A 21841-nucleotide genomic window follows, 5' to 3' on the forward strand; every position below is an offset into this window, starting at 1 on the left:
ATGAGCCTTGCGCTTGCTTCCAAAGAGCTGAGGACTAAAGTGGGAGCTGCAGACTTACTCTGAGCACAGCCACCCCCAGGGCAGCAAGCAGCCAGAGAGGCCAGCCCAGCCGGGGCCACCACCTCCGGCCTGGATTGCACACAGTGCTTTTAGGGCAGAGGTTGGTAGGAATCCAGAAGCGATGGCCTAGCAACTATGATTACCTAAGCCCACTGCCATCAAGTTGATTCTGACTGGTAGTGTGACCCTATAGGACAGAGAAGAGTCCCCATACACACACACACCCATAGGGTTTCCAAGGCGGTAAATCTTGATGGAAGCAGGTTCCCGCTGCTTTTTCCTGGGGGGTGACCGGGGGCTTCCGACCACCAGCCTTTGGGTTCACAGCAAAGCACTTAAGCACTGCACCACTAGGGCTCCTTGTGGTTAGGTGTCCCCATGTCAGCGCTAACCCCTGGAGACTGAACAACAGATTAAAACCCTGCCTGTCCCCGAGCCAGCCTCCCGCTTGTCAACATTTGAGCCTGTTGTTGCGGCCACCATGCCGCCCATCTCACTGAGCGCTTGCCCTTCTGTGATGACCATGCTTTGCAAGCATGATGTCTTCCAGGGGGTTGTCTCTCCTGATAACACGTCCAACACGGGAGAAGAAATCTGTGATCTTACCAGATGTCTTGAGGCAGGGAGATGACTCACACTGGGTTACAACGATGGGCGGGAGGATGGGCATTGCAGGGAGACTGCTTTGGGCTCACGAAAGGCCTTGGGGGCCTGTTTTCTTCAACCCAGAGAGAGTATTTTGACAAAATGTGGAAGTACTTTGACAGAAACAGATAGCTGCCTTCACCCGTGTTGGAAACAGGATAGCCTGAATGCTCCTGAGAGGCAAGAATGGCGAGCCTTTGTCGTTGTGGTCGGGAGAGACCAGCCCCTGAAGAGGGGCATCCTGCTCGGTAAAGTGGAGGGGCAGGGAAAGAGGAAGACCTTCGGCAAGATGCATGGACATAGTGGCTGCCTCTATGGGCACAAACCTCAGCACCACTGAGGACAGCCCAGGACCGGGGGTTTTTCATGGGGGGTGTTTCATGCTGTCGTCCGTTAGGGGGCTAGGAGGCCGAACCAGCTCGCTGGCACCTAGGACAAGAACTTTTCACCCGTGGGGTGCTGAGGCTAGATGACCGATGTGGGCGGGGCTTCTAAAACCCCTTCCATCTTTGCCTTGGGTGACACTGTAGCACACCTCCCAGTTTTCAAGTTACCGGGCCGTCTCCCAACGTGGCTACCCTTACCCTGACATTAGCCCACTGACAGTGGACTTTTCCTATTTTGTAGTATCTGACGAAAAGGATTCCCCAGAATCCCAGGTACCAACATGTCAAGTCGAGGCTGGACACAGGTGAGTAACGATTTGAAAACCTCCACCTGTCTTTGTTTGAAAATCTAGTAGCCCGCTGACGACTGAAGTGTGCCTGGTTTAAGTCACAGCTGAAAGTTTCTCCCCATCTTGCTAATTAATCTTTCAGGGCCGCCCAGGACTTTCTGTAAAAGCTGTTTTTAAGCGCATCCGTTGACATTTGCATTCGCCTAATTTTGCTTGATGATTCCTTACTACCAAGGCGGTGGGAGAGGAAGGGTTAGAAGTCTCCTAAATGGAGAGGTAGAAATTTGCAGACACGGGGAAGCCGCAGGGCCACGGCCTTGCAGACAATCAGGCGCTCCACGTCCAATGGGGAACACGCGGAGACGGTTCCTATGAGCTGGTGGCCATCCATGACGCACACCCGCCTTTGTTCAGGTCGCTATTTGTCGAGTGCCGCCCACATGAAGCATCGCAGCTGATGAGAGGTCTCACAGAGTGTGAATCATTATTCTTCAATCAAGGAACTTGGATTCAAGTGCAGGCGAGCACCCTTGAATGAGTTACCAGAATACCCGATATAATTAAATGAGCTGCGACCGTGACGTTGATGAGGCGCGCTAATTTACGTGTTCAGGGGGGTTTGCAGCGTCGGGTGGTGGAGACAGCTCACCAGACTCGGCGGATGTGCAGCCTCGTGACAGCCCGGTGCATTCGTGTGTTTGCTTTCTCCACGCAGAGCATCAGACTCTAAACTGAATCCGCCCCCACAGGCACTTTCAATAACTAGGCAACTGAGGAGGAAAGTCAGGATGTGGACACTTGAAATCGCCTCATTCATTTTGTCAATGGTTTCCTCCCGCCACCTCCACCAGCGTTACCCTCTCAAGTGTGTTTCCTCGTCGCACATGGGCGGAAGCGTGTCAAATGGAACACACTAGCAGAGCCCGTTCTCGGTCCCTTGCTTCCAGCGTTTGTCCTGCTGTGCGGCACACTGATCCCTGCGGTTCTCCCTGTGGCCGGGTCTGGGAAATAAAACGACTCGCGGTGCTTTAAGGAGGAGGGGGACTTGCACGCAGAACGAGGGTGTCCATGCTGGAGGCCAGTGCCAAGTCTAGTGTCCTGGCTCAGGGCTCGCTACCCTGCCTTTCCCCTCACCTGCTGCTTCTCCCCACGCTACCTCCAACTCCATCACCTCTGTCTGTCTCCTCAGGACTGCACCTGTGACCCTCCCTTCTGGAATAAGCTCTCCTGGGAGGTCAGCTAGGAGCCCAGGTGGCGCTGCTGGGTAAGCGTTGCACTGCTAACCTGGGGATCAGCGTTCCAAGCCTGGTCTGCTCCGTGGGAGAAAGATGAGGCAGTCATTTAATTATACCGGGTATTCTGGTAACTCGTGCAAGGGTGCGCCCAGAAAGTTTCACAAAGCCTCCGAAACCCTTCATAGTGTGTTGTGACTGGCAGTCGGCTAGATGGCGGTGAGCTTAGTTTGGTGTGTTAGGTAAGCATCGGGGAGGAAAATGCTGTGTTCTCCGGATCCAGATAGCACTTTAAAGACTGTTGGAGAAGACTAAAGTCCCTGGTTGGTGCAAATGCTTCACTCAGCTGCTGACTAACTGGCCGGAGGTTTGAGGCCACCCAGCGGCACCTGGGAAGAAAGGTCTGGCCATTGGCCGCTGGGAACCTTGTGGAGCACTGGTCTGCTCTGCCACATGTGAGACCGGTACTCAAAAACAACACAGACTCACTGCCACTGAGTCGATGCCCATCGGACAGGGTAGAATCGCTCTGTGGGCATCCAAGAGGGAGAAGAGTCGAAAGCCTTTTCTGTCTCCTGTGGAGCAGCTCGTGGTTTTGAACTGCTGACCCTGAGATCAGCAGCCCAATGTGTAAACCAGCTTGCGGTCCTCTTTGGGACCTCTCAGACTTAGAAATTTCACAGCATCAGGCCGATTCCGACTCATGGTGACCCAGTAGGACAGTAGAACTGTCCCTGTGGGATTCTGAGGCTGTAACTGACGGGGAGGTAGAAAGCCTCATCTTTCTCCCGTGGAGCAGCTGGTGGGTTTCTTATCGTAGATTTAAGCACTCAGGTTTATTATTTTACATAATAGTTTTGTTTCTACCTTTGTAGTTGCTGCTTTTTCCCCCCTCTCCCTTCAGGAAATTGAATTTGAGAAAGAAGAAAATTCTTTCTTTCTCATCAGTTCCTTAATTTATATCCAAAATTTGATGCAATCCTGGTGTCTGAAATAAAATTTAACTTTTGTAAAGCTGATGATACTAATTTCTACTTTTTTATGAGATGTAGTAAATGACTACATATTAGTCTATCGTGAGATTCTAATTTTTAGACTAATTTTTTGTTAACTAAATTTTTGTTTTGGAGAATTATAGACTCGTATGCAATTGTAAGGAACCCTAGAAGTTCTGTGTGCCCTTGACTTGGTTTCCCACAATTTAGCACCTTGTGAAGTTGTACTGTAGTGTCGTAACCAGAAACGTCAGCTTTGATGACTCCTGCTTTATACGAGGGCACCCTGGGGTGCTAGGGGACATAAGCACTGGTTGCACCAGATGCCCCATGAGATAAGGGTGAGGTTTGTCGGTGCCTGTCAAGATCTCCAGTCCCGGGAACCCCATACAGGATCATATGAGAGAATCAGCCTGGTGGCAGCGGGTCTGATTTTGGTATCAAGATGTAGACCATTTCCATCACCACACGGATCCCTGCGTGGGTTGCCCTTTGTATAGCCCCACCCCCTGCCCAATTTCACATCTCCACCCCCATTTAACATCTGGTAACCACTAATCTGTTCTCCATTTCTGTCATCTCATCCTATCACCAAGTCTGTATCAATGAAATCCGCTCGGATCGGCTTCTTTTCCCACTAGCTCAGTCCTCTGCAGATTGATTCAGGTGGTTGCATGTACCAATAGTTTGTTCTGTGTATTCCTGCATAGTATTCGCTAGCATGGGATGGATGTACCGCAGTTTGAGCGATTTACCTGTTGAATGACATCTGGGTGGTTTCCAGTTTTTGACGACTGCTAACAATTCACTCACTCACTGCCATCCAGTCAGTGCTGACTCTTAGTGACCCTATAGGACAGAGACGAGCCGGTGCTGTGGGTTTCCAAGACTGTATCTTTACTGGAGTAGAAAGCCTTATCGTATAGAAAGTCTCATCTTTCCCCAGGGGAGCAGCTGGTGGTTTAGAACTGCTGACCTTTGGGGCTAGCAGTCCAACAAGTAACCACTACGCCACCAGGGCTCAGAATCACTAACAATAGCAGTATAAACATTCATAGACAGATTGGATTTATGTGCAAATGTTATGTCTAAATTTGTCAGCAGTAATTGCCTGAGCGTGCCAATTGTTGGGTTATATGATAGTTGCATGTATAGTTTTTTACAAGAAGCTTCCAAATTGTTGTCCAGCGCAGCCGTATTCTAGTATGTTCCCACCAGCAATGTATGTGTTTCTCCACATCCTCACTAACGGCTGCTGCCGTCGCCCCTTTGTATTTTAATCATTCTTCCCAAGTACGTAGTCTCTCGTGGCCGTTTTCCGTTGCGTTTCCCCGAATGGCTCGTGATGCCGATCACCTTGGCATGTGCTTGTTGTCATCCGTCCATCCTCTGGTGAAAGACCTATCTGTCCCTGTCTTCTGTCTTCATTCTAAGAAGGATCGTTTGCTTTTTTCCTGTTGAGTTTTGGGAGTTCTTTGTATACAGTAGTCTAGCTACGCATCCCGTTGCAGGATCTAGATCTGCAGACATTTTCTCCTCGCTTGCAGCTTGTCTTTGCCTTCTCTTCAGAGGCATTTTGAAGAGCGAAGAAATACAAGTGATCAGTTTTTCCTCTTGGGAGCAGGCATTTGTAGTTGAGCCAAAGAACTCTTTGCCTAGCTTTTCCTAAAAGTTCTATTGCTTTACTTTTCATACTGTAAGTCCGCAATACATTTTGAGGTAATTTCTCTACGCGGTGTGAGACTTGGAGGTTTGTTTTTTTCCCTGCCTTTGGTTGCCAGACTCTTCCAGCATCTATGCGTTACCTGTGCATCGCTGTCAAAAATAAATTGAGCACGTGTCCATGTGAGCCTGGGTCTCTTCCATTGATCTCTGTGTCTTGATTACTGTAGCCGTGTAGTGAATTGTATAGGAAATCAAGTAGTCTGAGTCTGCCCACTTTTTATTTTCAGAATTGTTCTAGCTCTTAAAATTCTTTTGCTCCTGTATAAATTTTAGAATAGTCTTATTTGCATTTAAATATATATATATATTTATTGCTGAGCTTTTGATAGGAGTTGTGATAAATCTGGTTGGATATAATTTGGGGACAAATTGATATCTTCTACTTTATGAACATGGTCATAGTACATAGTTTTCTTTTTATCCATATCGCTGAGTTTTACTTTAAGCTTTGCTGAAGATTTCAGTATATACTCATGAGGAATGTTGGTCTAAAGGGTCATTTTTTTACTGTTTTTAAGATCAGTGTAACACTTGCTTCATACAATGAGTTGTGAAGTATTTCCTTCTCTTCTGTTTTCTGCATAAAATCATATTGACTCAGTGTTAACTATTTTGTAAATGTTTGACAGATCTCTCCAGTGAAACCATCTGGGCCTGGAATTTCTTTTTTGAAAAACTTTAAATTTGGGATTCAAAATATTTTAGTAGTTACAGGACTAGTCCGTTTTGTTCTGTTGTACATAAGATCGCTGTGAGCCAGAACTGACTTCCAAGCAACTAAACAGTAGGGCTGTCCAAATGATCTGTTTCACATCCAGTGTGCTAGTGATTTTGAAGCATTGGTCCGTTTTATCTAAGATGTCAAATGTATGTGTTTCAGGGGGTTATCCTTCAGATGGCCACCGGGCTGCTCGTGATAGCTCCGATGGCATTTCTGGAACAGTTATTGGTGCCCTTCTGGGGCTCAGTCTTGCCAGCCAGTTTCATCCAGACACCAGCCATTAGTCTCTTCCGTATTTCTCTGTTACTTTACTCTTTTTCATTTTGTGGGATTCTGCTCTTGTTACTCCCTTTCTTCTGTTGTGCTGAGTGGACTCTCCGCTGCTGGTTCTGAATTAGAAAGTTCTCCTCTTTTGAAATGTGTGCAGCTAGTGTGCTCCTGTTCCTTTGGGGCACTGCGGTAGCCACGTCCCACACATTTTGCTATGTTTTGCATTGTCATTCCGTTCCATGTACTTTATATATCCCTCAAGACTTACTCTTTAACCCAAGAATAATTTAGACATGTGGTTCGTTGCCAAGTGTTTAAAGATGTTCCTGCTATCTTTTGGTCATCGGTTTCTAGCTTGGTCCTATTGTGGTCAGAGAACATACTCTATGGTTTTAGTTTTTTTAAAAATGTCTGGAGGTTGCTTTTATTGCCCAGAATATGCCCTACCTTGTTATAGGATCTGTGGACACCACGAATAGCATCTTGTTGTGAAAATACTGGTGAGACCCTGCTGGCCGATGAGGGTGTGAAATGCTTCCAGAGACCTGCTGGGTTCCCTGTCTAGTGTCTCCCGTCACCTGTTAGGTGCGAAGTGACGCCTCCGCCTCTATTGTGGGTTTCTCCAGGACTGCTTTCAGATCTGTCCATTTCTGAACATGGTGCATGGCAGTGTATGTAGAATCGCTCTGTCTCCTTAGTGAACTGGCCCTTGTACCATTCTGTAATGCCCTTCTCCATCTCTGGTGAACTCTCCATTCTCAGAAGTTGACTTTTCTGGTGATGTACAGGGACTCCCCCTTTCCTTCACTTAATGCCAGGATGGGATACCTTTATCCATCTTTTTATTCCCATCTCCTTACACTGTCACCCCAAACTCCAGACTCCCTGCCACCGAGTCCCTTCCTTCTCGTCGCAGCTCCCTGGACAGGGTAAAACTACCCCTGTGGACTTCCGAGGCTATAGATCTGTATGGGAGTAGAAAGCTCCCTTTTTTTTTCTCCTAAGAAGCAGCTGGTGGGTTTGAACTGCTGACTTGTGTGGTTAGCATCCCACCGTGTAACGCACGGTGCCACCAGCACTGCTTTTAGTTACCTTTTGTGCCCTACCCCAGGTTTGGGTGATGTGGGGCAGGCCAAAAAGAAACCGTGAGGAACTCAGCCGTTCAGGCACTCCCGTTTCTCCCCACCGGTCAGACTCCTGCGTTCAGTTTGTTCATCCGACGTTTAACCTTCAAATGTTTTCTAATTAGTTACTTTTACAACTCGACATCTAAATCCTATACAATAAAATCCATCCACTTCAAGAACACAGTTCAGAGGTTTTGAGATTATTCTTAAATTGGGGGGGGTCTGGCCACCGGCTACCCAGAACATTTCCACCACCTCAAACAGAAGACCCAGGCCCATTAGCAGTCAGTCCCTCTCCCTGCCTCCCTTCCCCAGGCCCTGGACGCCACTGATCTGATGGATTTTCCCACTCTGGATGTTGCCCATTCGTGGAATCCTATAAGGCATTGATTCCTGTCACTTAGCATAGTGTTCTCGAGGTTTGTCCACGTGATAGCGTGCATCAGTACTTCATGCCCTTTGATTGCCACCTTATATCTTACTATCTTGAGCTTCTAAGTGAGCCATGGGGACACAGGGATTAAAGCACTCAGCTGCGATCCGACAGGTCAACAATTGGAACCCACCAGTCGCTCCACGGGAGACAGCCGTAGCCGCTGCTGTTGTGATGAGTTACAGTTTGGGAACCCCGTAGGGCACCTCTTCTCTGCCCCATAGGCCCTCTATAAGTCAGAATCAACTCTAGCAGCGGGTTTGGGGGTCGGTTTGTTTTTTTGATAAATATTTGACATTTTGTTTGGCCATCCATGGGTTAGTGGATAGTCAGGTTGTTGTTTTTTTTAATCCTTTGGGGCTATTATGAATAACATGGCTGTGAACATTTGTATGCAACAGACAACAATAGGTTTTCTGTTCTTTTTGGTTGTAGGTATCCCTAGGAGTAGAATTGCTGTTCCTATGGTGACTCGATATTCAATTTGTTGAGGACCTAGGATGAGAATGGTTGGCTCCTACAGTAACTATGTGTATTTCACGTGTTGATTTTGAGAACAAAGGATCAGACTTACAGGGACCCTGGCAGCACAGTAGGCTTTGCACTGTGACCTGCGAACCGCAGAGTGAACTGTTTGAACCCAGCAGCTGCTCCTCAGGAGACATCGGAAGCTGCCGACTTCCTTACCAGTCAAAGCCTTGGAACCCAGAAGGGACAGTGCCACCTTGTCGTGGAGGGTCACCACGAATCAACTCGATGACAGAGAGTTAAGTTTTTGGTTTGGGGAAGATTAGCATGAGAAGGTCACCAAAAAATCTGAAGACCCTCAGTGAGATGGAGTGACACGGTGGCCACAGGGGCGGGTATCTAACGGACAATGCGGACCGGGCCATGCTTCCCTCTGCTGCAGAAGACCATTCTGCATGGTCACTGGCTGGACGGCAGCCAACAACGACAGGGTGAGCACGGCTGGTTCACGGGGCCACCGTAGACTTGATTTTTTGAGATGGGGCCTGACAGTTTTCCAAAGCTGTGGCACCATTTTGCTATCTCTGCTAGCGGTGTGGGAGGGAGCTGTACCCTACCCACCCGGCCAGCAGTTACTGTCCGGGCTTTTGATTATGCGATTATGACTGTCTTAGTGGGTGTGAAGTGGCATCTCACTTGTGGTTCTGATTTGCATTTTCGTGTACTTAACGGCGTGTGTGGCTCTTTCCGGGGACGTGCCTATTCAAGTCATTTGCGTGCTCGTTTTGTTTTGAATTGGCTTGTCTTTTTACTGTTGCGTTGCAGGAGTTCTTTTATCTAATCTGCATACTAGGGCCTGATCAGAAATATGATTGGCAAATATTTTCTCCCGTTCTGTGGGTTGTTGGGGCTCTTTATTGTTCTACTCGGAGGGAGTAGGAAAAGCTCCTGGCTCTCATCTCCCTGGAAGCAGAAATTCCCCCACACTAGTTTGATAATAGCTGTTGGAGGGCCCAAGGCATTCTTTGATTGCTGAAAATCTCAAGTATTTTAAAGGCAGCATGGGAGGAGAAACCCTGTCGGTGGTGTTGATTCAAATCTAGAGATGATTTTAAAGCCAGCTGAGAGATTTCCTCTGACAGATGCTTTTCTGCTCTCCTTGCGACGTACCTTGAGAATTGAGAAGACTTTGCCCAGGGGCCTGAGGGCCGTGGGCTATGGGCCAAGATTGCGGACCCGTTCAGCCCTGTGGGTGGCCCCCAGAGCCTTGGGCAGCCCAGGCCCCAGGGTTCTGTCACTTGGAGGTCAGCGTGAGGAGCCCTGGTGGAGAGCACCAGCGTGGCCTGACTGCACTTCCGCCTGTCAGGTGTCCGTGCGCTCCCTCGGAGCAGCGGAAGCGGGCACAGGGAGACCTGAGCCTTCCCCACCCTGGGTGAACGAGCTGGGTCTCTCCTCTGTTCTCACCCAAGAGCAACTCAGAGGTGATCACAGGAAAGGGAGATTGCCAGGATGCCGCCATGTAGAGAGCCTCCTACCGAGTTCTTCCAAGGAACCCTGGTGATGTAGAAGGGCTACACTTGGGCTGCTACCCACAAGGTCAGCAGTTCGAAACCACCAGCCGTTTTGGGGGGGAGAAAGATGAGGCTTTCTACTTAGGACAAGATAGAGTCTCAGAACCCCACGGGAGCACTTCTGCCCTGTCCTGTGGGGTCGCAGTGAGAGTTTCTGAGAGCTCTTCAAAGATGCCACTAGCTTTTTCCTGGGGAGGAGTGCTTGGTTCGCCCCTGGCCCTCTGGCTCTCCTTTTCGAATGGACTCCAACTGTGATGTCCAGCCACCATTGGCCTTCTCCGAATGACTCTGCACTTCAGCTGCCTTTCCTGTACACCCCCAGCCTCCCAGCCTGGGCCATCAGGGGATTCTGCTCTGATGAAGCCCTACTGGTGTTTGCTCAGACACCGCACAGGCATCGCGAATGTTCCTGAGCACTGCCTGGGCCCCTGCTCTGCAGCCCCGAGGCTGGTCGGGGACGCGGTCTGAGCTGCCCGGCTCCCTCTAGGTCAGCCCCTGCCAACTGGGCCTTGCTGAGGTCCCCTGCAGACTCCCACACGTTCCCCCAACTTTTCCAGCTCTTCCAAATGCCTTAGATGTTTTCCATGAAGCCCTTCCTAGCCTCATGACGACCCTGGCCTCCTCTTATCTCCACACAAGCTGGCCGCCTGCTCTCTGCGCTTGTTGCGATTTCCGACTTCCCTGAACGTTTGCTTGGATCCTGGTGGAGACCGAGCCTCGCCACAGAGGAGGGCCCCTGCGCATGTTTCTTTGGGATCTAATTATCTTTCTTAGGTCAAATGAAGACGTGTATGCAGAAGCCCTTAACCAGCCAGCCACCATTATCCTCACACACCATTCCTTAAGATTCACAAAGCACCACTGTGCCTCTAGCCAGCACTCAGCTCCTTGCGAGCCAGCGAGCAAGGCCTCTGTAGAGGAGGGAGAGATGGAACGGAAAGAAAGCCCCGAGTGGTCTCTTAGCAACCGAGTTCTCGCCTTATAAATCCTGCCCACTTTAGCCCACTGCTGCTCACAGCCACGCGTTTCTCTCGCTGGCTCAGTACAAACAGTGTTACTGAATTGGGGGGGGGGGGGGCGATGGGAAAGACCTAACCAATGAGGCGCGCCGTCATCGATCGGGCTCTTCCTGGCATAGCACCGGGGAGGCCATTTGGTGTGGACACTAATGGTGAGACGTCTGCCGTCTCCTGGTCCCGATTCACGTTGTCAACCAAGGGGCAGCTGAACACCGCCCCAGGCAAGGGGTCTTCTCAAAGATCGTGGAATACAGGAATGGAAAAGATCATGGGCTTCTTCCACAAACATTTCGAAGCCCCCTCGTCCATGCCTAGGGGGTCTGAGTCCTGAAACGCCGTGGCTCATCGAAGTAGGACACTCGGTGTCTAAACCAGACCGTCGGGCGTTTGAAGGAAAAGCAAGTGAACGAATAAAGTTCCAAGCCCATTGGGGTGGCGATTTGCAATATGAGCGGAGCCCTGGGTATGTGGCTTCTTCACGCAGGAGCTCTTGCAGTGGGAGGTGCATCTCAGTTGGTGCCCAGGAGCCCGGTTGTGCAGTGGGGCAGAGTTGGCCGCTACACGAAAGGTCAGGGGTTCGAACCCACCAGACACGCCCTGGGAGAAAAGGCCTGGGTACGTACTCGCAGCTAGACCACAGCCCAGGACACCCTGGGAGGCAAGATCACCTCCGTCCTGGAAGGCCAAGATGCATCGGAACCAGCTTGATGGCACCCAGCGCCAGCCCGTGCCAGGCAACCGGAGGGATACAAACAGCCTCTGCGTGGACCTGATTTTCGCTTTCGGCATAACAAGGCAGATAAGACTTGCACAGAAATAAAGCAGTGCACTGACAGATGCCTTGCCGAGTGGTAATCGGCGAGCTGTCAGAGTTTCAAGGAGGGAAAGGTCACCTCTGGTGGGTGATCTGTTATGATTACGGGGACAAGGTGGCACATTAGAGAGCCGGGAGGACTAACAGAGAGTTGTCAAGTTTAGTAATTAAAGCAAGATTGAAGAGGTAGGTAAACTGTGGGGCCTCCCAGGCCAGAGCCAAGAATTTAAACTTTCCTCAGGCAGCACCAGGGAGTGCTGGCATTTGGTATCAGAGCCTTCTCTGGGAAAATGTCTCAGGCACGGGTACCATTGCTGTTTGTTTTTCTTTTGTTTTCTCTTAAACTTAGTTTGCTGGTCCTCGTTAAAACTTTTGTTTTAGCGTCAAACAAAGATGCGTTTCTAGATTAACAGTTTTTTGTTTTGTTTTCTCTTAAACTTAGTTTGCCGGTCCTCGTTAAAACTCTTGTTTTAACGTCAAACAAAGATGCGTTTCTAGATTAACAGTTTTTTTTGTTTTGTTTTCTCTTAAACTTGGTTTGCCGGTCCTCGTTAAAACTGTTTTGTTTTAACGTCAAACAAAGATGCATTTCTAGATTAACGAGCTGGAAGTTGGACGTGCAGTTTTCCAAAAGATAATAAAGCCCGTAACAAGGTTGCCTATTGTTTTCCATACATAGCAAACCCCGGGGGACCCTGAGCCTGAAATGGTTCCCACCTCCCACCATTAAGGAAGCAACACTTCCCTACACGTTTACCTCTGGTGAAGCTGTGTTTCTCAGAAAGCACAACTCGAGAAGCCGCCGTCTGAGGAGCTAGGTTAGCTATCGGTCGTGCTTTAGTCACGGGCTCGCGTGGTCACCGGATGGGTCAGTCCTCCTCCTGGTTCCCTGCTCTCGTCAGTGCTGAGGACTCTGACTCACCATGATCCCGAGGGCACCCTGGTCTGACATCTTCGCGGACCAGGAGGCCGGGCCTTTGATTTGTCCCACAGAGCTGTTGCTGGGTAAACTCGAGCTGCTGTCTATTCCGTTGGCACGCTCCGTGACCCAAGCCAAACACGACCCTCACTGCCATCGAGTCCGTGCTGACTCATCGCGACCCCTGTGGGTGTCGGGGACTGTCACTGTGTACCGGAGTAGAAACCCCCGACTTTCTCCCGCGGAGCTGCTGGTGGTTTCGAACTGTTGACCACTTGGATGGCAACCCAGTGCGTCACCACCACCAGAGCTCCTCAGCTTCCTGACCAGACTGCCGAAAGCTTCCCTAGCTCAAAGAAAGGCACTGCGGGGTTTTACAACACGCAGCTCGGGGTGGGGGAGAGCCACCCCAATAACGGTAAGCCACCAAGGGAAATATTTTCCAGAATAGGATTATGGGGAGGTGGACAGCATCCTGCTTCACCCAGTCTCCCCACCCCCCCGTGGAACTGAACAGGGAGTTTAAGCCCCATCAGGGTGGGGGGTACTGGAGGAGGGATGTGTGTCCAGGAAGAAGTGGCCGTTTCTTCTCTAGGGAGCTGGTCATCTCTCAGGTCAGCCCCAGGCCGTAGAATCTGGAAGCCGTCCGATTTGGTTCCACTCCTGTTCTGTGGTGGTCTGTGGCCCCTCCAAGGCGGTCGGCGAGTCTTCAGAAGAGACCATGTGAGCTGTCTGGTCGGCAGTGAATCCTCCTTTCAGGCCCTGTTCAGACAGGATGAGTCTTAGGAGGGGTCCAAGAACCAACAAAACGCAGCGCTCCATGGAATCGTGGTCCATAAGGCACTCCTGGTAAAGATTTCTTACTAGCAAACAAGTCAAGTTGGTCCTTGCAGGCATATTTTGGGTTTCTGAGCAAGGATGCTTTTTCTCGGCTTCCAACCCCAAAGGTTAGAGCAGGCCTTGAAAACATCTGCTCAGCTCAGACCGTGAACCAGAAGCACTTCTATGTCTGTCACTGGGGCCAAATCCGACTAAGTCTTTTCAAGGCTTAAAAAGCTAGGAACACAGTTTCACTAATGAGAGATTCTTTTGAAAGTTTTCTTTTTCTTCCCCTACCGTTTAGGGGCCAAATAGCTCATGCTGGGTTGGATTGAACCAAAATTGAAGGCTGCCAGTAAAATAATAATAATATGAGCCCCTGTCTGGAGAGCTAGAATTTCCTTCCTTCGGAAACCAGAATCACCCTGGCCCCATTCTAATGCTGGAAAACTGGCCAGGACCTCGCGCTGTAGAACCAGGCCGTCAGACGGCTGGGCCGGGGCCGCTCCCCATGGTGGGACGGCGCTGCTCGTTCTCAGGAATCCGATCCAAGGGGACCACGGGTCTCAGACTCTGTGGTCCGGTTCAGGCTGCAGCATCAGCACCAGCAGTGACAGGCCGAGTGTAGCAGAGAGCAGGGCCCCCACCCCTCCCCGGACAAAGCCAGAGGGAGGGCTGGCGTGGGCAACCTCAGGGCACGTTCAAAGGACATGGCTTCTGTCTCTCTCCCCTTTTGCCTTCCTTCCCCGTGGGGAGCTTACAGGGCCATAAAAGGAGAAGGAAGACAGACAAGCACAGGAAACTGTAACTTGTGGATGTGCATATGGTGTGCAGCCCCTTACATGTCCCTGACCCAGACCTTCCCCTCACCTCCTCATCTAGCCGTGATGCTGTCTGACCCCAGAGACTGTTTGGCCCATTTTGGCCTCATGCCCAGCATCTCCTATCCCCGAACAAGATGGGAAGGTTTAGGGAATACTTCTCCGTTTTACACTCACAGGGTGACTCCTTTTCTCTTTAAAAACGAATCTAAAACCCTTGTTCTCGCTCTTAAAGGAGGAAAAAAAGGTACTCCCCAGGTGTGCCTCCTGAGGGCCGGTTATGTTGGCACCTTCTCTTATGGTGTCCTTTTCTATGCAAGTGATTTCATAATGAGAACAATGTGAGACCAAGGTTGAATGATGAGAATTCGACCTGGTGTTGGGGCTGGGGGAGCAGGGGGAATGCAGCCCCTCTGCCTCGTTCATCAGATGATGACACTCGTAAATACTGGCTTTCATTTGCCTTTTAAAAAAGCGCAGTGAAAACAGCCCCCACCCAACGTTGGTCATTTGGGCTTTGGGGGCCTGTATCGTTCTTCGTGACACGCGCCCCGTTGTGCAGCTGTGACCGCTCTCCCCGTGTCACTCTCTCTCCAGGTAACAGTCTGACGAAGTACACGGAGAGGCTGGAGGAAATGAAAAAGAGTGAGTAACGCTTGGATGGTTTGGGAGACATGGAACTCTGCCATAGCTGTGCTATCTGCTGGATGTTTCTGAGCAGACTGTGCAGGCCCCATGGCTAACACACGCTGCAGGGGTGGGGCCTGAGGCCCACCTGGCCGTCTGGCAGATGGGCGGGAGCTGCAGGCCATGGGGCCTCAAAGGAGCATGTGGGAACGCTGCACCATCCTCACCAGCTGCTACGATTCTGACCTGTGGGTCCTGTCAGTTTCTTCAAAACCCGGTCCATTTGGGGTGGGTTTCAACTCTGAGCCAAGCCCGTGTGTGACGGAGTGGAAGTACCCCACAGCGTTACCTTGACTACGACCGTCTTTACCACGCAGGTGGCAGGCCTTTCTTCTTCAGTGCCTCGGGGTAGGTTTGCACGGCCAAGAGTTGTGATTGCTTACAAGCCACCTGTGCCACCCAGGAAGCTCCCCCGGATCTCGTTGGTAGGTGGCGGTGGAATGGTTCTGACTCCCAGTGACCCGCTGCACAGTAGAAAGAAACCCTGCTGCATCCTGGGCCATCCTGGTAGCTATCCTCGGGTCTGAGCCCATGGTGGCAGCCAGCATGCCACTCCTGCTCCTCCACCATCCTCCTTTCTCACTGCCCTCCCTTCTACGTGACCAAGCGTAACGTCCTTTCCTCTCCCGGGGTTAGGTCTCTCCTGACACCATGTCCAGAGGACATGCAACGAAGTCTCTCCACCCTCCTTTATAAGGAACATGCTGGCCATCCTTCTCCAAGACAGATGGGCTGGTTCTTGGGACAGTCCATAGGACTGTTGAGGTGGGTGCCGGCACATACGCTGAAGTCGGATGGAGTGGTCAAACTCTGGGGCGTCTCGTTCCATCGCTCTGAGCTCTTCCTGGTCTCTCTACGGGGCTCCTATCTGTCATGTCTCTTATATTCTGGGACAGGGTGATCATGTCCCTCGTCCGTCCGTCATAGCATCCCTCTGACTAACACGCAGAGGGTGTTCATGAAGGACTGAGAGGCGCAAGAAAGAAAGAATGGATTCTTAAAGGGGTATTTTGCATCATCAACACACTGCAGTCTGGTTTTCTTTGCATTAAAAACCATACTTCACCCCCTTCCTTCTTTAAGATGAATCTATACAAACTATGCCACTCGTGCCTGGGCACAGAGCCGTCATTGCCTGTTCTGGGTCCGAAATGGTCCTGAAGGGCACACATCGAGGGCAGGGAGGGAGACGTCTGAACATCAGATTCCTGAGGGGAACGTGCTCAAAGCTCCAGTCGGGGAACCCACTGCTGGGAGAGTCTTTGCTCACGGGAGGGAAGCCGCCCCTCTGACTGGCAGCAGTTCAGGGCTGGGCTCGGAAAATAAGCTCATGGGAGAGAGGATTGCAAATCCAGGAGAGGCTGGATTTTGTGCTGGGTTTTTTTTGTCCTTTTTAACACAACAGCCCTTTTCATTTCAAAGGATGATCTTTCCGTTCCTTTTGAATCGCCCCCCTACTGGGAAACCCTTGCCGGCCAATGTGGATTGAGAAGCAGCCTTATGCCCACTCTTCTCTTCATTTGCCGTTTTCCTCAGCGGTGAGGGGTCATGCGAACAACTTAAAAAAAAAAAAATCAATCAATCATAAAATCACCGTATCTTCTTTCGTGATCATACATTTTATATGACGAGCATATTTTAACCTATAAATATAGACATTACATATTGATCTACGCATGGAACTATATTTAAATTTTAAAATATAAAGATGTGCATCCCATACATGAGCATATAAAATAGGTGACACTTTTCAGCCGTGTTTACTCACCAGCGTCACGTTGCTGTCATCCTTCATTCCTCCACAGGCAGACAGCACTGACTGGTCTGTCACCTCACCTCTCCCACCGAGAACCATGTCCCATACAAACGGCCCGTGCTGTCCCCCTGACCAAAGCCCCGTTGGAGCTACTTCTGACCAGGACAGCAGTTACTTTCAGACCTAAACGCGAAGTGGAGGTCAGCTCCCCGGAGCCGCACATCAGGATTGGAGTCCTTTGCTGACCCTCTTTAGAACCTGTGGCTTCCTTCCGTCGGCCTGCAGGTGCCCCTCACCGTGTCGCACACACTCAGGCTTAGGTGCCCGACTAGAATTATTTTGAGTTTCTCGTGGGGGAATCTACCTTTTTGGAAGTGATTTCCTTCACCTGTCCCACCTTCGGCTGTAGGTGTTCTCTGGGGTCACCCGGGAGGAGGGTATCGTCTTGTTTCATGACACCCCAGACCCATCCCTGGACTCGGGTTACCTGAGATTCCGTGTCTCGCTCTGAAATCCCAAGCCCATTCTGTGGCCTCTCTTGATCTGGCGTCTCCTGTGAGCCCAACTTCCCTTTGCTAATAACATGTTTGAACAGAACCCTGAAAACGCAGGGGAAAGAAAACCCTTTGTAATCCGAATATTCGTTCACCTCTGTCTGGGGGAAAGTAGACACTGTGTCTATTGACGGCTCACAAAGGCCATTCTTGGTTCCTGGTGGCTAGATGACGCTAGATGGACCGAGTGTGACCCATCCTGGATAGTCAGGCCTCTGTCCTTCCAGTAACTTGAGAGAGACAGACGGAGCCCCCAGACTTGCTGGAGAAGCAAAATTTGATAACACATCTGAAACGAGGAGCCCTTGTCTTCAGCACAGAGTTTGGGGAGCAGCAGCAGCAGAAGCTCCGTCCTTAAAGCTCTGTTCCTCTTGCGAGGACAGGCGGACAGAGCTTTCCGAGTCAGCCTTTAAAAAAACCCTGAAATTATAAAACCTCAAGCTTAAGTGCGGTAAAAACACACTGCGTTTGGCTCTTTTACCTCCGGGTGACAATGTCCGAGAGTCCTACTGATGGCTGTCCTTCTAAACCAGAACCAGGTACGGGACATTGAGGCTAAATGGGCAGCTGGGGGTTGTTCGAGCACTCGTGCCGAGAACATTAAGAGTTGTCAATCATGAGATTGGCACAGCCGGGGTCTCACCTAAGGTCATCTCGCTCGGGAGGGGGCTTGAGCATGTACAGTTTGTGCTCGGGAAGTGGGGATTGGAGAGGCTGTAATGCAAAGTAGGTCAGCATCCCAGAGAGAGATGGACGGATCGATGGCCTACTGCGAATGACTTGAAAGCTGTTGATTGTCTCCATGGTGTGATTTATTGCCATTTTCATGACATCAATGATGTTGGGTGGGCGAGTTGCCGGCAGAAGGGGGAAGGCTGTGGTGATTCAGTCACACCTGGAGCCGGCCCCGGCAGGTTCTAGGCTCTTCTGTCCGCTACTCTGTTGGCTTGTGTTCAGAAGATGCTGCTCTAAGAGTTGCTGGTAGGAATGGTCAGCTCTGAGCCAGATTGTTCTCGTGAGCACCTTTCTGAGCAGGGAGCTCCACGTCTCTGTGTCGGAGTCTTGGTCTTTTTACCAAAGGCTGGCTTTTAAAGTCAGACCCTTTCCTGGCCCCGTGTCTTAAGGTGTTTGGTGAGCCAAGCCCACATTGTCCCACAGAGAGACCACCTGGTCGGTGCAGGTGTTGTTGTTTTGTTGTGGGGAGGGGAGCAGGGGGACGATGATTCATAATCCAGGGTTTCAAGGAAACACTTTTTTTAATGCTTTCAACCCTTTCCTTTGTTTCTGGAGGTCTTGGTTGATGAGACATTTGTGGGGTACAGGCCACAGGAGGTGTCCAATCACCCTTGAGCCATTTTGAAATCACGAGGAGTCCTGGTCGCCAGTCTGACAACTTAGAAAAGAGGCGTGAGAGGTGGGAGCAGGCGGGAGACCCACCCTGGGAGCTCCTCCACGGCCGGTCTTCTTCGGAGATGTTCTCTGGAAGCTGTCTTGGCACATACATAGCTGTAGGTGTCTTCCTACATAAAGTGTGTGCAGCTCAGGCCTGCTTCGTGGGATATGAAGAATGAGTCAGCCACGTGCAGCCAGACGCCCACTCGACTTCTGTCTCAGCCCTATAAAGACACAGACCTGGTGCCCTTGAACCCCTCTGGTGTAGGGGGCACTGCATCGAGTGCTATCTTAGCTGATCTCCACTGGGGTTGGAGAGAAGCCCGTAGCAGGGGGTCTTGAAGATGAAACACAGCTTTGTGTTCGGCGGGGGGCGGGGGTGGGGGACCCTCACCCTATAGCCCGAGTGTGGTATGTGACCTCAGGAAGAGCAGTGCTCTTTGTCCAGCTGGGCTCAGCACTGTGTGGTGTAAACATCCTGCCAACTGTGTGACCTGGGGGCCACTCCGCTTCCCCGGGTCTCTCCTCACGGGCAGCTTGTAGCCACATCGAACGTCCCATTCATTTCTAAAAATGGGCTCGGGGCCACTGACAAATATGCATACAATATACAGTATGGAATCCGTGGGAGCAGCCTGGAAGACAACGGTGGTGTGGAGTCAGGCACTCACTGCCGAAAGCTGGCTTATCCACTCAGCCTGAAAAGCAAAGGGAAAGGATGAGGAGACGTGCTAATAAGACCCACCACACCTGGCTTGTGTTGTTGCCAGGAAGAGAAAACTCCAGTCGGTGTAAAAGCGCATAAATAACTTGGGAAAAGATTGCAGCATGCAGTTTAATGATGAGAAAGAAGTCATGGATTCTTAGCTCCAAGAAAGTGAAATAAACCTAGAAAGATGTTTACCCTCTCCTGTTTTACAGATTACAGATACAAAAAAGATGAGCTTTTCAAGAGACTTAAAGTGACGACCTTTGCCCAGCTGGTAAGTTCCCGAGCGCCCACTGGAGTACAGAGTGGTTCGTCGGTGCATACGAGCATTTCTGCTGCCTGCTCCGGGATTGCTGACGGGTGTCTCCTGATTGTGACGGGTGTCTCCTGATTCCAGCTTTTCACCCCAGGGGGAGGGAGGGGGGGAGGGAGAGAGAGAGAGAGAGTGTGTGTGTGTGTGTGTGTGTGTCTCCACACAGGGGTGGTATGAAACTTCCTTGTAAAGTCAAAAAGATATTCAGATATTCTAGCTTTGACTATTCACCAAGCTTATGGTTTAAGTTTATTTCTCCTGGGCTAGGTCATTGAATATGTTTAGAACCTAGAATTTGGGGTCTGGACATTTTTCTTTGTGGGCACCGAGTCATCTCTCGTCTCGTCTTTGACTAGCTCCCTTCCAAGCCCTTCTACCATGGGCCAGTTACTGGGGCGGGTCACTTTCTTCCATCATTTCAAATTTCCGACCAGGCACATTCATTTTAAATCGTGGACAAGGCCCCTGAACAAGAGTCGGATCAGTGTAACTCGATTTGGGTACTGGGTCTTGTGAGCGAAGTTATTTGCAAGGGCTGTAGGTGTGGTGCTGGCAAAGACCATTGAGTGCACCATGGACCGGCAGAAGAACAAACAGATCTCATTTGGGAGAAGGCCGTCACACTTGGTAAAGTGGAGGGTCGGTGAGGTGGATTGACACAGCGGCTGCAGCCGTGAGCTCAGACATCACAAGGTTTGCATGGCTCCGTTCTCCGGTAGGTAGGGTCACTCTGAGTTTCAACTGACGCACCAGCAGCACCCCCCCACCAATACTGTCATCAAGCTATGCAAAATCACCCTGGTGTCTCTCTTCGATGAAGAGTTATTGGTGTGAGTCTATGCGACTGCAGGTCATGTGTGCGTTTGCAGGAAGTATATATACCGTGTGATACTCGGATCAGAGCACATCCAAACGTGGTTTTAAACCCTTGCTTATATTTCTTCCCCTAAAATGTCCTTCTGGGCTTTTGAATTAATTGTGTGATGCTTAACATGACTCTTTTCTTCTGCAGTGACTCTCTGCGGTGTAATTACACCCCCCCCCCCCTCCAGAGTGAGGGGAGCCGGAATGCAGTTTCCGGTTAGACACTGGCAGCCCTTTTAAACCAGGGCTCTTTGGTGTTTGATGTTTCTGCACCTTTTATAAAGCACAGGCAGTATTACCTCTGTTTAAAACGCTCTCTCGTACGCACACACACACCTACACGTTTTGCTCTTTTTTTCCTACCAGGTCATCCAGGTTGCTTCCCTGTCTGACCAAACACTGGAAGTGACAGCTGAGGAGATTCAAAGGCTAGAAGGTAATAATAGCCCGGTCATTGAGGGTGTGGGGAGATCATTGGAGCTGCCTTTTGCCGGGAGGACTTGCCAGGGCACATTTGTTGCGCTTGCTCGGGATGGGACATGGGGCTTTGATGTGGAGACCTGTAATTAAGTTGTTCCTCTCAGGGAAACGCTTGCCACTGTGCTAGCTGTTCATTCTCGTTCTTTAAAACAAGATACCTCCTGGGTTTCTGTAGTTGTGAATGTTTTAGATGTCTTAACTCTACGAATGACTTTTCCCCTCCAAGTGCTGTTCAATGCCTTCTATATGTGTCTGCAAGGAGCCTTGGTGGCGCAGTGGTGAAGCACTCAGCTGCTAACTGAACAGTCAGCGCTGTGAACCCGCCAGCCACGCCGCTGCTTCAGTGGGGGCTGCAGCCTGAGAAACTCTAAGAGGCAGTTCTACTTCGTCCCACAGGGCCGCTATCAGCCAGAACTAACGCAAAGGATTGATGTTAGGCTTTTGAGACACGTACAAAGGAGCCCAGGTGGGCTGGCAATTAAGTTATCTGCTAGCACCAAAAGGTCAGCCGTTCAAGCCCACCAGCGGCTCCACGGGAGAAAAGACCTGGAGGTGAGCGTCCATCGAGATGACCGCCAGAACCCCAGGGGGCAGTTCTGCGCCACGCTGTAGCTTCACCCCGAGCTGCAGTGGCGTTGACAGCACCCACACCGACCTAGGTCTACAGGTCACAGGATTTGGTGCCATGAGCCGACAAAGGTGAACAAAACACCTTTCCTTTTAAGGAGCCCTGGAGGTGGCATAGTGGGCTGTACCTTGAGCGGCGAACCC

General features: G+C 50.6%; 1 protein-coding gene across 3 annotated transcripts in view; it reads left to right on the forward strand.

Annotated features, from left to right (window-relative positions):
- Nucleotides 1–21841, forward strand: part of CEP41 (centrosomal protein 41) — a 45197-nt gene that overhangs the window by 12370 nt on the left and 10986 nt on the right. For 2 of the 3 annotated variants that reach the window (XM_045288816.1, XM_045288818.1), the window contains exons 2-5: nucleotides 1333–1396; nucleotides 14913–14960; nucleotides 19626–19687; nucleotides 20957–21026. In XM_045288816.1, the coding sequence (XP_045144751.1) occupies nucleotides 1333–1396; nucleotides 14913–14960; nucleotides 19626–19687; nucleotides 20957–21026 (244 nt within the window). The remainder of the gene's footprint in view (nucleotides 1–1332; nucleotides 1397–14912; nucleotides 14961–19625; nucleotides 19688–20956; nucleotides 21027–21841) is intronic. The other variant, XM_045288817.1, reaches the window with a different exon arrangement.

The sequence above is a fragment of the Echinops telfairi genome, unplaced genomic scaffold (genome assembly GCF_000313985.2).
Source record: "Echinops telfairi isolate 266 unplaced genomic scaffold, ASM31398v2 ScPeMD7_23;HRSCAF=83, whole genome shotgun sequence".
In the NCBI taxonomy this organism is placed as follows: Eukaryota; Metazoa; Chordata; class Mammalia; order Afrosoricida; family Tenrecidae; genus Echinops; species Echinops telfairi.